At 39.4% G+C, this 16,058-nt stretch overlaps 1 protein-coding gene across 1 annotated transcript in view; it reads left to right on the plus strand.

Annotated features, from left to right (window-relative positions):
• LOC139674976 (3'-5' RNA helicase YTHDC2-like) overlaps window positions 1-16,058 on the plus strand; it is a 30,876-nt gene that overhangs the window by 12,003 nt on the left and 2,815 nt on the right. The window contains exons 12-28 of the mRNA XM_071562073.1: window positions 603-668; window positions 1,607-1,785; window positions 2,582-2,678; window positions 2,765-2,852; window positions 2,950-3,030; window positions 3,872-3,954; window positions 4,943-5,048; window positions 5,189-5,308; window positions 5,666-5,938; window positions 6,431-6,557; window positions 7,006-7,211; window positions 7,898-8,096; window positions 9,233-9,342; window positions 10,861-11,150; window positions 12,199-12,376; window positions 13,371-13,574; window positions 15,366-15,530. Coding sequence (XP_071418174.1) covers window positions 603-668; window positions 1,607-1,785; window positions 2,582-2,678; window positions 2,765-2,852; window positions 2,950-3,030; window positions 3,872-3,954; window positions 4,943-5,048; window positions 5,189-5,308; window positions 5,666-5,938; window positions 6,431-6,557; window positions 7,006-7,211; window positions 7,898-8,096; window positions 9,233-9,342; window positions 10,861-11,150; window positions 12,199-12,376; window positions 13,371-13,574; window positions 15,366-15,530 — 2,572 coding nt within the window. The remainder of the gene's footprint in view (window positions 1-602; window positions 669-1,606; window positions 1,786-2,581; window positions 2,679-2,764; window positions 2,853-2,949; window positions 3,031-3,871; window positions 3,955-4,942; window positions 5,049-5,188; window positions 5,309-5,665; window positions 5,939-6,430; window positions 6,558-7,005; window positions 7,212-7,897; window positions 8,097-9,232; window positions 9,343-10,860; window positions 11,151-12,198; window positions 12,377-13,370; window positions 13,575-15,365; window positions 15,531-16,058) is intronic.

Below are 16,058 nucleotides of genomic sequence, written 5' to 3' on the forward strand. Positions count from 1 at the left end.
TGTTTGTGAATCTGTAAAAAGTCAAGTTTTGTGGCCATGGATTGTGTCTTCATATAAACAGGGAAGTATAGTAAATAGTGCTACCATGGAAAGATAAGAATTAGGATTCCAGGGTTCTGATATTTGGCACTACCACTTGGAAAACTTGAGAAGGAATGCAGTTTAAAAAGTAAAACAGTGAACTGCATTGTGAGGAGAGCAACTTCTGAAAGACATCAAATAGCCCAATGTTTTCCCACATAACGCCTGGGATGTGACTTTCTGGGATAACTTGAGGGTGCTGCAAAAAGGCATGGCTGATCTGTGCACACTGGTGTGTGCTTTCTGAAGGAATGGCCCATTACTCCTCCTGCTTTCCTTGTCATGTTTGCATGGACTGCTGTGTAAAACTGGCATTTTTTGTGGTAAAGAACTGCAGCTATTAAACATCAAGGAAGACGATTCCACCTCTTTATGCACTTTAAACTGGAGAATTGAAGATCCAATACCAACACACAGATTGATACAAAAGCATGGTGTGAATTGTCTCCTCACATGACATGCCATTCATATGCATCTTTGGAAGTGAGAAATCAGTGAAGGGTTTTATGCAACTCTTTCAGGACAGCTGTGGACTGGGCTAAGCACTTTGGACAGACAGAGGTGGCTGACCTGTTGGAATCCTACAGGTGAGCTCTGGCTGCTTTGCTGAAGGAGCTGTTAGAAACTGTTGAAGGGAAATTCGTGTTGTGTCTTCTTTTAATGAGAACACATTCTATCTTTTTGTGTGTTAAAATCTGGCCTGAATAGCAAGACTTTTTTTGAGAACAGAAATATTTCAAAACCATAGTTATTTAAAAAAAGAAGTTTGTTTATACTCAGTATCATTGTGATTATGTTTGCACAACTCCTAAGATAAATACAGTTATGATGGCCTAAGACTACTTTTGTATTATTAGCATTTATCACTTGATATGGACATTCCTATCATGATGATACATGTGGGCAGGATGTGGTCATAGTAACTTAATTAAATATGCAGAGATGTTGATTCTATACCATGTACTGTTTTAATGTCAGGTACCTATTTTGGAAACAAATCTGTTCTTTATTCTTCTGTTTTTTATCTCTATATTGTTGATACACAATAGCCATATTAAAGAAACTTCACAGGACTAACATGTATCCAGGCCATTCAAGAACTGGGATTTTTATTAACTTACAGTTACCATAGTTTAGTTACCCTTTTGTAGAGATCTATATTATTATTTCTCTTAGTGTAGTTTCTGTTAGTGGGAAATTTTTGGAAAATACTTGTCTTTTAAATATTTTTGCTTTAGCAGATAAAATAGTAGTGTGTTTATACTTTGAGTTCTGTCATGTTTGCTTCTGACTGTGTTTGGATGAAGTATGAGAAAGTTTAACACAAACAACTGAAGTGCATGCTTTGTGGGGGCACACTTAGATAAGTGAACAGTAACAGTATTACAGTGGATGTGCTGTTTTGCTACACTTCAGAATTCGAGGTGAGTGGTCATGTTGGCCTTGATCTAAGTTTGAGTTGATGGCTGAATGCAAACCCAAAGCAAGCAGCCTTGACTCCAGTGTGTGTATTTTTCTGTGTTAGTGCATCCTTTGGATTTGGAAGTCTGGATGAAAGTTCCCTGGTCCAAACAAGTGGTAGTGACCTTAGTGCAGAGGACAGAGAGCTGTTGAGCGCTTATCATCACAGTTTTGATGATGAAAAAGTGGATCTGGATCTGATTATGCGCTTACTTTGTATCATCTGTCACAGTTGTGATGCAGGTAGGTGTTATGGGTTTAGTCAGGTGGGCCTAAACTTAGGTTTTAAAGTTCAGCTAGGCCTGGGATTGTCAGCTGATTTAAGCTGGGCTGAGCTAGCTAACAGCTGACCTTTTCCAGCCAATAATATTGTATTCCATACCATACTACATCATCTCAAAGGGTGTAAAATCCAGTGTGTGGGAGTGGCTTGGTTAGTTCCATGATGGCTGCACTAAGAGGAGGACATCTAGCAGCTCCTCTACTATACTAGGCCCTGCTCCTGTTGCCTGTGCTTGCATTTTGTTTGCATTCAGGGAAGTAGAAATATTTTGTTGTTATACTTTCTCTTTCTTGCTGAGTGTCTTTTGGAGTGCTTATGAATTTAGAGTAATGGGCTTTGTATTATTTGGGGAGTGGGGAGTTATTCCTTGTTATATATATGTAACTTGTGTAAGTGTGTGTTATATTGTAGTTTCCTCTTAATTTTCTCTTTTCTATATAAATACATGTAGTTAGTTTCAGCATAAACCTGTTTTAGAAGTTTTTTTCCTCTCTCTCCCTCTTCTTTTTCCCTTGGCTGGCTGGGTTGGGAGGCACACTTTTTCTCTGTCTTGGACAGTTGGCATTTTGCCAGCTCAACCCAGGACAGTAGGTAAATACACACACTCCCAGTCACCTGCTGTGGATTCAGCTTCTGAGGAATCGTGCTCTCTTTTCAGAAATCCCAAATAGAACCTTCCAGGTGCTGGTTATGTGGCACTGACATATGTTTGAAGTGAATATTCTGTTTAACTTTGCAAACCCACTTCTTTTTTAGGAGCAATCTTAATATTTCTTCCTGGATATGACGAGATAGTGAGTCTGAGGGACCGTATTCTTTTTGATGACAAGAGATTTGCTGATAATACTCACAGGTAAAACCTTCAGTTTCTGTGGCTGAGTTGAGGTTTTTACGGCTTCTCTCAGAGATCCTCATTTTGTGGTCTTTGTCTGGCATTAGGTACCAGGTTTTCATGCTTCATTCAAGTGTGCAGACTTTGGATCAGAAGAAAGTGCTTGAGAGTCCACCTCCTGGCGTGCGCAAAATAGCAAGTATCAGAGGGCTTTGCCAGATCCTGATACGGGTCTGTTTTGGCTTTGCTTTTACAGTTACTATAGTTTGGTGGGTTTCTTTTTTCTTTGCAGATTCTTTCTACTAATATTGCAGAAACCAGCATAACAGTCAGTGATGTTGTATTTGTTATCGACTCTGGCAAGGTGAAAGAGGTATGGTTGCCTTAACCTTTCTTTGGGAAATAAACTTCCTAATGCAATTCTAAAAGACATAATACAGACCTTTTGGATACAGTGGGTTGGGGCTAGTGCATGTCAAACAACAAAGCTTGCTGAGAAGTTTTGGCATCCGTTTGGTCTATGACAGATGCTGTAAATAGCTGATAAAAACCCTGTAAAAGCTACTGTAGGTTGATATATTCATGTATTTTTTTTCTTTTTTTTTAATAGTTTAGTATTTCTGTTTGACTGTTGAAACAAGTCCTTCACTTCTTCCAGCTGCCATCTTCCTGAGACATAGAGAACACTGGGAGTTCCTTTTGTCCTGCTATTCTGTCAGGCCCAAATCTAATCCATTCTTTTTAAGCATTGTTTTTGATGTTTTGAATTCCCTTTTCCAAATTGGTGTTTCAAGAAAAGTGAGAACATAATGAGGCAATTTAAGACCTGATACATGGCTTTGAAAATTAAACTGGATTTCATGGGAGATGCGCACACCAAATTTCTGAAGTTCTCATGATAACACATTTTTTATTGTGATTTTGCATCAAATGTAGAAAAATAATCATGTAATTTCCAAGTGGGACAAAGAGGAAAACTTTATTCAGTGTAATAATATATGTTTGCTTGGTTTGTGATGACTCAAAAGACAATCCATATCTTAGAATTACCTGGTGACTAGAAAACTTTTAATATAGAAACCTTTATGCCAGAAGCTGCAAATGCTTATTATAATTTTATGTATTTTAGGAAACTTCTGCTGATAATGTAAATCACTAGTAACTTTTATTTTATGTACCCTATTGGTTTTATGTTCCTTTCCTTACTTTTACAGAAGTCTTTTGATGCACTGAGTCATGTTGCAGTGCTAAAAATGGCATGGATTTCAAAAGCCAGTGCTATCCAGAGAAAAGGCAGGTAAGAAATGGCCTCATACCTATTTTTATTTTGCAGATATCCACTGTCCTGTATGTAAGGAATAAAGTACACAACAACATAGCAGCAACACTTGGTAATGTTTTGAGCCTAGTCCAGTATTACCATGTTGGACAATGGCCAGCACTTCTTCTCTGCAGAAGAAAAAGGGTCAGCATGTGTATTTCCTTAGAGTCATTTCCCAAGCTGTAGAAAAGCAATGCTCGGGATTTCCCCAAAACTTACCCTGGGTCTGGGTTGTTTCCTTATGTAGCACCAGCAGCTACAGTGTCCAAGAAGGTGTTTCACAACTTGTCTGTGGTCAGAGAACTGCCTCCTGCTAGTTCTGAATTGATGCCTTGTCATCCCTTTGTTAGAAGAGACACTGAGCAGTGATTCCTTATTCACCTTCTCCAAACTATTGGTCATGATCATGTTCTTCCCAACACTGGGTGAGGGCTGAGAAGTTTGTTTAAGTAGCAACAAGTACCTGTTTAGTTATAGGGTACTGGCATTAAGCTGCAGGTAATTTGAGTGTGAATGTGAGCATTGGCTGTCACTGTCCCTTCACTCACAAACTGTTTAATCTTCATTCTACCTTTTAATTTCTAAGCGTTCCAGGCATGGGGAGAGCAGGACATGATGTTTACAACTTTCATTCCTTGTAACAAAGGATGGTTTGCAGTTGGATTGGTCTTAGGGAAGGGAAAAACCCTCCATCACTTTACTAAGATAGGCCTTGTTTTTGCAGAGTTTTCAGTGTTGGCTTAATATTAAAATAAATTTCCATTTTATCAACGATAATCCACGTATTGGAAAACTCACCTTGTGTGAAACTTCCAGCTAGTAACACCTTTTCCATAGAATTGTTTCTGCTTTTCCATCCTCAAGTTTTGTATGTCTGTGTGTGTGTGTGTTGGTTTTTGGTTGGTTGGGTTTGCTTTTAAAATGAGATGGTAATTCTCACACCTTCCCCCATTTTATTTTGAAGGGCTGGGCGCTGTCAGCCTGGAGTCTGTTTTCGTCTCTTCAGCAGGCTCCGATTTCAGAAGATGTTGGAATTTCAGACTCCGGAACTTCTAAGAATGCCACTTCAGGTGCATGTTGAGTTAGAAAATATAACTTCCAAAAATGTACTGTCAACAAACCATACTGTTGACAATTTTTAAATAGTGTGTGTTTGGGGTTTTTTCAGTAAATCTGAATAACCATTTTTATTCTGCTTTTTAACTTGCAGGAGATCTGTTTATACACAAGACTACTGGCTCCCATTAATTGTCCAGTTGTAGACTTTCTTATGAAAGCTCCTGATCCTCCACCTGCTGTAATTGTGAGAAATGCTGTGCAGATGCTTAAGGTCAGTGAAAAGGAATAAATTTAGGTGGGAATTGTATTTGATTTCATAGTTGTGGTGTGGCAACATATCTTACTGACTTCTGTTTGTACTGCAGCTGTTGTTTAGTTACTTAAGGACGTTTTTAATTTTTGTTTATTGTCTGTTTTTATTTTTTAGGTAGGGATGTGCTTTCCCATGTCAAGGGAAAGAGAGTGCTTAAAAATCTTGTCTCAAACTCCAGGAGTTTGACTTCCGCTTTTAGCATTTGGGAACAATTCCAGTTAATACCCAGTATTTCTATGCTTTTCTTGTAAATTAATTTTGTCCACTGTTCTCATCCCCCTCTCCCTTCTTTTAATTTCTCTTTTTTTAAAACAGACAATAGATGCCATGGACCCTTGGGAAGATCTCACTGAACTTGGTTATCATCTCACTGAATTACCAGTAGAGCCATACCTTGGTAAAATGGTGCTGTATGCAGTTGTTTTGAAGTGCCTGGACCCTGTTCTTACCATTGCCTGTGCTCTTGCCTGTGGAGACCCTTTTGTGCTGCCCTCTCTGGCCTCTCAGAAACGTGCAGCCATGATCTGCAGGAAGCGTTTTGCTGCAGGGACCTTCAGCGACCACATGGCCCTTCTCAGGGCTTTCCAGGTATTACCTGACTGCAGAAAGATCCCAGTACATCACCCACCCAAGCAAAGGGTGTACCCACCAAGTTGGATGTGTGGTAGACTATGATTAAGTCCTTTGAGAAGAAACTCCTGTATATTGGACTCATAAATCTGGGAGGGAACACTTTTTCTTGTATCTTTTGTTGGTATTTTCAAACCTCATTAAATTCTGAATGTTCCAACAATGCGTCTTTTTATATCCTGCAATGCTGATAACTTAAAATAATGATCTTAACGTAGTGCTCTTTATACTAACATAATGATCTTATAACTTCACATAATGAGCACTATGTCAGTGTAGGGAATAGGTACAGGCAATCTGGTAATTAAACAGAAAAAATTAGATTGGTAACATTTACTTTTAGAGTGGTTTTTGACGTCCTGTTATTGACATAAGTGTAATTTTTTTAAAAATGCGTTTTTTAATTTTAACTAATTAATTAATAGGCAAATATAAAAAACTTCTTTTCAGGCATGGCAGAAGGCACGCAGTGATGGCTGGGAGAGAGCCTTCTGTGAAAAGAACTTCCTGTCTCAGGCCACGATGGAAATCATCGTAGGAATGAGAACACAGTTGCTTGGCCAACTTCGAGCCTCAGGTAAATAGCTTGGAAAAAATTTTAACATAGTTTTAAAGTCAAAAATAAAGAAATGGTAACAAGAATAGTGTTGACTGGTGTAATTCTCATTCCTTAATTTGTAACAGACCCCTGTATAGGTTCATGCTGGGTGTGGTGCAGATGAGGAAGTGTGGCTGGGGAACAGCTGATGTAACTGAGAGAACCCTGATTGTTCCACATGCCACTGGCTTTCAGTGTGAGATGCATTTTCTTGGATTTTCACATTTTGGAAAATTATTTCCTTAGGAAATGTCTTTATACTGTACAAAGTAGTGGTAGTGTAAAATCCGCTGTGGTGTCTTCTGGGTGCTTTTAAGGTTGGCAGTGGTGAAAAATGTGTCAGATTTGTAGTTTATTTCAATTTATTTTCAAATTCCTTGTGAGGGGAAAAAAGGTAGATCACACTTTTGTCCTCTTCTCTCTTCAGGTTTTGTTAGAGCCAGAGGAGGAGCTGATATTAGAGATGTGAATGCTAACTCTGAGAACTGGGCTGTAATTAAAGCTGCCTTAGTGGCTGGGATGTATCCTAACCTTGTGCATGTAGACAGAGAGAGCCTGGCTTTGACTGAACCAAAGGAGAAGAAAGTGCGATTTCATCCTACCTCTGTTCTTAGTCTACCTCAGTATAAAAAGGTACAACCACTTTGAATTTATAGTTCACAAAACAGGGTACTCTTATAAACACTTTAGAAATGTCTGTTCATAGTTATCTGTACTTTAAAAGCAGCTTGTGCATTAAACAGTACACTTTTAGAAAATATTTTTCCTGCCAGTAGGTAAAGAATTGGAGTTGTTTTATTTTGCCATTATTTTAATTAGTCCTTCGTCTAGATGGAACAAGACAAAATGGTACAAAAAAACCCCTAGTTATAAAACTCATTTTGTAATGATCCCTGCATGTAATAGCAGGAAGAAATTCTCCTCTAAAACTGGTATTTATTTTAAGATCATCTTTAAAGCAAAATACTTTGTTTAGAGGTGGTTGGATAATTTGTAAGTCTGTTTGAATTCTCTTGTGCTTTTTCATTTGCGTGTATATATTTATATATAAAAATATTTATTCTTTCTACACAGATATAATCATAGACTCATAGAATGATTTGGCTTGGAAGGGACCTTAAAGCTCACCTCATTCCAACCCCTGCCATGGGCAGGGACACCTCCCACTAGACCAGGTTGCTCCAAACCCCATCCAGCCTGGCCTTTGCACTTCCAGGGTTGAGACATCCACTGCTTCTTGGATAAAGTAACAAACATGTTAACATTTATTTTAATTACAAACAGAAAGTGAAATACCCGAATATTGTCTGCTCTTGCAGATTCCCCCAGCAAATGGACAAGCTGCAGCCATTCAGGCACTCCCTACAGACTGGCTGATATACGAGGAAGTGAGGAGAGCTCACAGGATAGCAAACATCCGGTGCTGCTCTGTTGTAACAGCTGTCACTGTGGCTCTCTTCTGTGGGCCAGCCAGACTGCCAAGCAGTGCCTTGCAGCCATCATCCTCCTCCTTCCCAGGTAGGGTGGGGTCTGGATTTGCAGTGTTGCCATTGGAATATACCAGTGCGTGACAAGGAAAGCTTATCTTTGAAACGTATTTAATAAACACATTATTTTCATGTGTGTTATTATATGTATATATATTATACATATATATAACCCTGAAAACAACAGAGTTACAGTTCTTGTAGCTGTTTAAGAATAGTTTATAGACTCTCTAGTAAATGTCTCAGTTTGGGGAATTCTCAGAGATTTGTGTCTCTAAATTACACACAATTCTGGAGTCTCAGAAATTAAAGTATAGTTTGTAGACAAATAAAGAATGCAACCAAAATGTCTCATGATACTACTACTGCTGATAAGTGTAGTATATATGGGTTTTTTTCTACAGATTATTTTATTTGATACTTTGAACTAGATTATTCACACTGAGTCATATCAAAACGATCAATATGCCAAATAGTCATAGCTCACACATGCACTTTCAAGATTATTTTCTACTCATAATTTTTAATGTCAATTAGCTGTACTGTTAACTATAAGGAATAAAGATTATATAGAAATCTGCTTTTTTTCTTACTTAAGGAATAGAGGCAAAAATAACCTATCCTGCTGCCAGGTCTCATAGTTTGTATCAAAGTAAGAGCTAAGTTGTTTCTGAAGCTTTCCTGCCTTGCTTTTAAACTGTTAACCTTAGAGTAGTGTTCATGTTGATTGAATTGCACCTTTTAAAAATAAGGATTCATAGTTAACAGACATATATAATTCTTTTTTTTTCTTAATGAGTCTTTAAATCTGCTGTTTTACTAGGAAACAGAGCCATGTGTTGTTTTACAAACAGCTTCAGGCAGAAGTTTGATAATGGCTTGTCAGTACTGCTGAAGGTACATGAGTTGAGACAGATCCTATCAGTACAGGTGTTTACACAGTAGGGCCCTCAGCAGGGCTGGCTACGTGAATTTTGCTGACTGGAGCACAGACTTGCACTCAGATGTATTAGCAGAAAATAAATAGTAGTTCTACAAATTTTTACATTTTAAAGTGAGTCTTAGAAGGAAAACTAGATTATTGCTGATAATACAGTAATGTTCAGTTTTTTATATGTAAGTGGAAATAGTATAGAAATGTTAATGCACCTTTTGTATTTAATTCAGGGGGTGGGGTATCTAGTGATAGCAGTGACAGTGAGATGGAGGACAAAACAATTGCTAATTTGGCACTACTGAAACTGGATGAATGGCTCCTCCTCAGACTGGACCCTGAAGTAAGTAACATCTCACTTCCGTGCTTGTTTCATGTAGAAGGATATTTTTGTCATACCAACCTAAAAAGGTTTTTGTGACATTTGAGTAACCAAGAATTTTCTGGAAGAGTGTTTGTCAAGGACCGTTTGGGTCTCTCAAACAATGTAATCTGTGATTTAGCCTTTATTTCGTGTGCTTGTCAAGCAATAAACAGGGGTTCAATCCTCTTTTGCCCAGAGTAGTCTATTGCATGAATTCATGAATTCAGCATCCAAGTTGTGAGGTTTCATAACTTACCATTGATAGCTCTCAGTTCTTGCACCTCTGAGCCAAGAGAAAAAAAAAAGAGTTAGTGACCTGGCCTTTTGAAATAATTACCTAAGCCTTGGAAATAAAAGTCTCTGCCACTGTGGAGCTGTGGCTGTGGCAGGAGGTAGAGGAGTTTATGGGTTGTGAAACCCTTGGACTTACCAGGTATGATAACAATACTGTCTGCCCTAGACATGTGCAAAAGCATGTTTTCTAAAATTTTAGTATCGTGAAAGCATTTATGATAAAATGGGCATTAGACTTGAGTCTTCTAGATTCAGTCATCTCATTTGAGCAGAAGTCTGTGTAAGAAAAATATGTCACTTAGAGCTCTTTTCCCTCAAATATGACTGAGGAGTGCATGATTATTGCCTGAATTGAGAGAAAGGGCATAAAGTGTGAAAAGATTGAGTTTTTTAAAGAGAAATAAAATTTAAAGAATGAAAAAAGAAATCCAGTGGGTTTTCATAGAATTGTAGAATCAATTGGGTTGGAAAAGATCTCCGAGACCATCAAGTCCAACCCTTGGTCCAACTCCAGTCCCTTTACCAGATCACGGCACTCAGTGCCATGGCCAAGCTCAGTTGAAAAACCTCCAGGGACGATGAATCCACCTCCTCTCTGGGCAGCCCATTCCAATGCCTGAGCACTCTCTCTATAAAGATTTTTTTTCTGATCTCCAACTTCAATTTCCCCTGGCAGAGCTTGAGCCCATCGTGCCCCCTTGTCCTATTGCTGGGTGCCTGGGAGAAGAGACCAACCCCCACCTGGCTAGAACATCCCTTCAGGTAGTTCTAGATGGTGCTGAGGTCACCTCTGAGCCTCCTCTTCTCCAGGCTGAACACCCCCAGCTCCCTCAGCCTCTCCCCACAGCACTTGTGCTCCAGTCCCTTCTCCAGCCTTGTTGCTCTTCTCTGGCCCCACTCCAGCCCCTCAGTCTCTTTCCTGAACTGAGGGGCCCAGAACTGAACACAGCACTCAAGGTGTGGCCTCACCAACACAGTACAGTGTTAGGTTTAGTACAGAGCTAAATGAAACCTTGGATCCAAGGAAGGAAACAGCTTCATTTACACATGAGGTTATTCCCCCTCCCCGAGACCTCAGTCTTCTTGCCTTTCAGTTTGTTCACATTAGAATGCCAGGTGCTGCCTGATAGGAAGGACATTGGGTTCCCTTACCTGTCAGGTCTAATTTTTATTAGTCTTTGACAGAAGTGACATTCATTGCAGGCTGCTGGAATGCTGTTGCAACTCAGACAGAAGTGGCACAGCTTGTTCCTGCGTCGAATGCGAGCTCCTTCTAAACCGTGGTCCCAAGCTGACGAAAAAACTGTAAGAGCAATCACAGCTGTTCTGAGTGCTGAAGATCAGTCAGCAGGTTTGCAGCAGCCTTCAGGAATTGGTCAGAGACCAAAGCCTATGGTTTGTGAAGAACTTCCTTTGGAATCTACATGGAGGTCAACCAACAGTAGAAAAAGCCCATCTGAGACTGAATTCTCTGATTCCTCTAATGCTGAAAAGTAAGATGTTGAGGTCTTCTAAAGACTGTAGGTTGCAATGGACTTATTTATAAAAGCATCACTTTAATTTCTGCTCGTAATAAGAAGGTAGAAATGGTAGAAATGCAGTTGAAAGGTTAGGATACTGTCCTGTGCTGCACTGTAGTTGTGGTTTCACTGAGAATTATTTCATCCATGTGGCTACTGTCAGGAATATCATCATGAATTATGATTATTGAGAAGGAGCAGAAGAGGTTTAACTGTAGCATTCAAAAACAATGTATGATCATGTCCTGGGTTGAGCTGGCAAAATGCCAACTGTCCAGGACAGGGTGAAAAGGGTTCCTCCTCCCCCCAGCCAGCTAAGGGGAAAAGAAGAGGGAGAGAGGGAAAAAAAAACTTCCAAAGCCAGGTCTATGCTGAAACTAACTACATGTATTTATACAGAAAGGAGAAAATTAAGAGGATACTACAATATAACACACACTTACACAAGTTATGTATAACAAGAAATAACTTCCCACTTCCCAGTAAACACACATTCTACCATTTTAACTACAAATCATTCTAGAGAAGTTGGTTCTTCAGAGACAGACTTAAGCAGAGAGAAAAGCTAAGAACAAACATTTTACTTCCCCCAGATAACATGATGTTAAGCTGGTGCTCTGGGCTTGGGCCTCCCCATCCCTCCTGGGACAGCAGAGTGTCTTGCTGGCACCACAGCTGTGAAGCAACTGCCAAGCCACACCCACACACCAGCTCTTACCCCTTTTGAGATGATGCAATATGGTATGGAATACAATATTATTGGCTAGAAGAAGTCAGCTGTTAGCTAGCTCAGCCCAGCTCAAGTCAGCTGACAATTCCCAGGCCTAGCTGAACTTTAAAACCTAAATTTAGGCCCACCTGGCTAAACCCATAACATATTAGTATGGATTTTTTAGTTACTATTTAATATACTTTGGAATTCCTGTCATATATTTGGTCCTACAGTGGGCTGATATGTAGATACAGATTGTTCTAGGACCACTTGTGACACTGGTGGTATTCCTGTACCTTTACTTTTCAGAGTTGCAGTGAAACCTACAGCTCCCACACTTCCCCAACCAAAGAAGTACAAAGAAAAAGACATTTTGCACTCCAAGCGATCTGCAGACGAGAGGCCAGCCCAGCCCTCAGTGCAGCCTGCAGAGAGCAGCAGCCACCCCAGCCCCTGTGCTGGGCCTTCTTCCTCAGGGTGTGGAAAGGTAGAGTTCTCACCAACATACTACCCTGCTCTTCAAAAGTAGTACATTTTCTTGCTGATACCTTTCTGTAACTATTAGGTACTTCACTGATTAATTAGGAACCTAATTAATTCATTTGTAACAGCTATGTAATACTTCCTTCTGGAACTTAAAATCTAGACTAAATATCCTTGTTACACTAGTTTAATGCAATGAAAATACTATTCTTTGCAGACTGCTCTGTTAAAGCTATGCCAAGTAGAAAAAAATCAGGGTGTTTTTTAAAACTTGTTCTGATAAACAGTGAAGGTGTATTACTTTTTTAAATTAGTATATTGTGCATGCACTTCTGAAGTTTTTGGATTCTGCCTTCTTCTGTTCATGTAATAGCATATATTGATACTGATTCTCTTTAAGCTTTGTATTATCTGCCTGATTATGAGTACTTTTTTTTTAATGATCCTTACGTAACACAGCACACCTTTTTCAGGTGGTTATTGGCATAATTCCCCCTATATACTTGAATAATACACTGCAGTAACATTAAACAGATTGCTGAGGAAACACAGTGGACTCTTGGAGGATTTAGTAATTCCTCATAAGTATTTCAGCTTTTAAATGGAGCCAGTGTAAAAGGGAGAAGGAACATTCCTTGAAGGTGGAAATTCAAGTAATGTGCTGTAGGCTGCAGTCTAGGATGGTTAATTTGTGTCATCTGAGGGTGTGTCAGAGTCAAATTGTAATTAATCTCTAGACTTTTTAGGCCTGTCCTGCTCTACTTGTTTGCTGCCCCTCATGGATGAACTATTATTTTGAAAGGTGCTTAAAAAATGTCAAATAGATGTGAAATGCATTTTGAATCCACTTCAGACAGGACCATGAGATAGATTCTGTGTTTCTTGTGGAATCCAAGGGAGGAGGGGAGGAGCACAGTCAAGGGGTTTCTGTCTTCTTATGTGTAAAGCTTTAGAACAAAAGCCTGGTATATTTTATTGTATTAATTTAATTTTTCCAGGGTTCCAAATCTCCTTCACCAAGAGGAAATATGCAAATTCGGTATTTCATAATGAAAAGCAACAACTTGCAAAACATTAATATTTCTCAACAGGAGGGTATATGGTCCACTACATCAAGTAATGAACAAAAACTGAATGCAGCCTTTTGGGAGAGCAGCATAGTTTACTTAATATTTTCTGTTCAAGGGTCTGGATGCTTTCAGGTGAGTCCTAAGCTAATACTAAACCTTAGCTGTGGTTGATGGTTTAGGAGAGTGCAGCAAATGACTGTGTGTGGTGTGGAGGGCTCTGGTACTCTGACAAGCAGAGCAGTGTGCAAATGTCTCTGGTTGCTGAGGAAAGAGTATTTCTTTCTTCTCTGAAATACACCTTTTTAATTAACTCAGTTTGCTCCTCAAAGGCAAGGCCAAAGTGCCTCCAAACATCATGAATCACAATAATCTTTATGCTCTACCTTCATCCTTTAAAACAACAAAAAGACAAAAAAAAATCCTAACAAACCAGAGGACTCTTTTCATACCAAAATAAATATTGTGAGTGAACAAGCAGTTAGTCAAGTCATAGCTTTCTGAAGTCAGGAAACTTGTATATACCTTTATTGCTAATTTTGATAAAACTTGGTTTTGCCTGAAGTGTAGTTTGTAGAAGTTCAAAAGCTGGGTATGATTGTTCCAGAGCTGTGTCTTGACTTCAGGTTCAGTGAGGTATTTTTCAACAGTTTGTTGTCAAATTTGTGGCCAGTTTGAAGTTAAAGACTTGGCCTGGCAATGCAAGTTGCAGGTTAGCTGTGTTGTAGAGCCAGCCTGACTCAGTTGTTCCAAGGAAAGGAAGTTCACCTTATTTCTGCCTATATCAACTATTCTTAAAAGTCCTCTGACCTTAAAATCTAACAAACAACCCCAATACAGCTGTCTTGGCAATGCCAGTGCAGGACTGTGGTGAGGTACAGGCACCATGATTTGGCCAATGCAGATGTGGTATTGGAAAGCAATTTTCAGCAGCAGTTGGTACTGACCACGAGCTGTTCTATTGGTGCTCCTGGACAAGGAAACTGGGAGGGGAGGACCTGCTGAAGTCAGGAGTGCAGGTGGTTGATGTTGCCTTGGCCTTTCAGTTTAACAATGCACTGCACCTTCATGGCAATGTGAGATTAACTTCCCTAGTAATCATCTCCTGTCCCAGGTGTCTCTTCTTTATGTTCCACCTTTATTTTTCCTCTATTTCTTTCATTAATTTTCATTTAAGCCTGACTTGAGCCATATAGGGCTGCATGTCTTAAAACAGCAGAGCGTGCTGTGAACTTACCAAGGGAACTGCATCTCTTGGAGTCCTAAGTCATAACTTGTTTAAGTTTGCCTGAATAGTTCCCTGATTTTTGGTTTGTTTGGTGTGTGGGCAAATCGTAGTGTCCTTAAGTAAGTTAAGTGCAGTCTTGGACTGGCACTTCTTTCATTTTCTATCCAAATACTTGTCATGTTGGAATTCTGTCCAGCTTCATTGAAGAAGGAAATAAAGACAACTCTGACTTCTTTCTGGGCAGAACAGCTGCAGTCCCTCAATTCTGTGTGAAAGGTTGTGAACACAGAGGGAACATGGGAAGGAACAAATGGATTTCTCCAAAAAATATCTACAAGTAACAAGCAATAGCTGATGGGCTGTTCTTGGTCCCTTGTGCTTCTAATGATTTTACAACACCTCTTCATTCTCTGTTACAAAGTTTAAAAAGCCTTTAAAAATATTTGTGAGAAACTAACTGAGAGATACTCTTTGTGGTCAAATTCTAGAAGGCATATTTGAAGTGGAAAAACAAATGATACTTGTAGCCTTCTAGATGTAAACATTTTAGAAGATGCAGCTTCATGGGGGGAGAGCGTGTGACTCACTTTGAAACTAATTGGAAAGTTTCATGTAAAGTTCAGTTATTTACTGAATTCCAGCATAAACAGCTACTTTCTCATTTTGTCTGCTCTTTCAAATTTCAATTTTTGTTCCAGGGTTTTGCCAGGATGGACTCAGCAATTGGGTGTGAGAGAAGTCAAGGCTGGGGATCTGCTGGTTCCAGAGGTGTTTTTAAGGTGGAGTGGATCCGAAAAGAAAGCATTCCTTTTCAGTTTGCACACCATTTGGTCAACCCTTGGAATGACAGTAAAAAAATACAGGTAAGCAGAGATGGCCAGGTAATGTTATTCTCTTCTGGAGTCTTCTTGGTACAACTGTGTATTGTTTATTAGCTTGGTCAGCCTTGACGTTTATCTCAAGGATGCTCATATATCTGTTAATCTGAATCACAGTTCGTGGGTGTGCATTGTACCTTCTGCTAATGCAGAACTACGGTTGAGGTAGTGGAGGTGTTTGGGTAAAATGAAAACTGTCTCTTGCTCTATATGTGTTCAAAAGATTTAAGTCTCTATGCTTCAAAAAAGAAATTGTTTGTTTTTTTAGTTGGTAATTTTGGCTCTGGAGGTTAGTGCCGTGTTTGGTTCAGAAGCGTTCCCCGAGATAGTCTGCACAACCAAATAACTGTTGGTAGTTTACAGCTTTGAGTTTTCTGTGTCTCTTGAAGAGAATCCAGAGATCTGAGACAGAATAAAGCTCAGGGCAGTTGTCCAATTTGTTAAAGGTAAATGCAGCTACAAAAAGCAAAGGAATTGGCACGAGAGTTCTCTGTGGCAGTTCCTGTGATGTCC

Source organism: Pithys albifrons, chromosome 8 (assembly GCF_047495875.1).
Source record: "Pithys albifrons albifrons isolate INPA30051 chromosome 8, PitAlb_v1, whole genome shotgun sequence".
Classification (NCBI taxonomy): domain Eukaryota; kingdom Metazoa; phylum Chordata; class Aves; order Passeriformes; family Thamnophilidae; genus Pithys; species Pithys albifrons.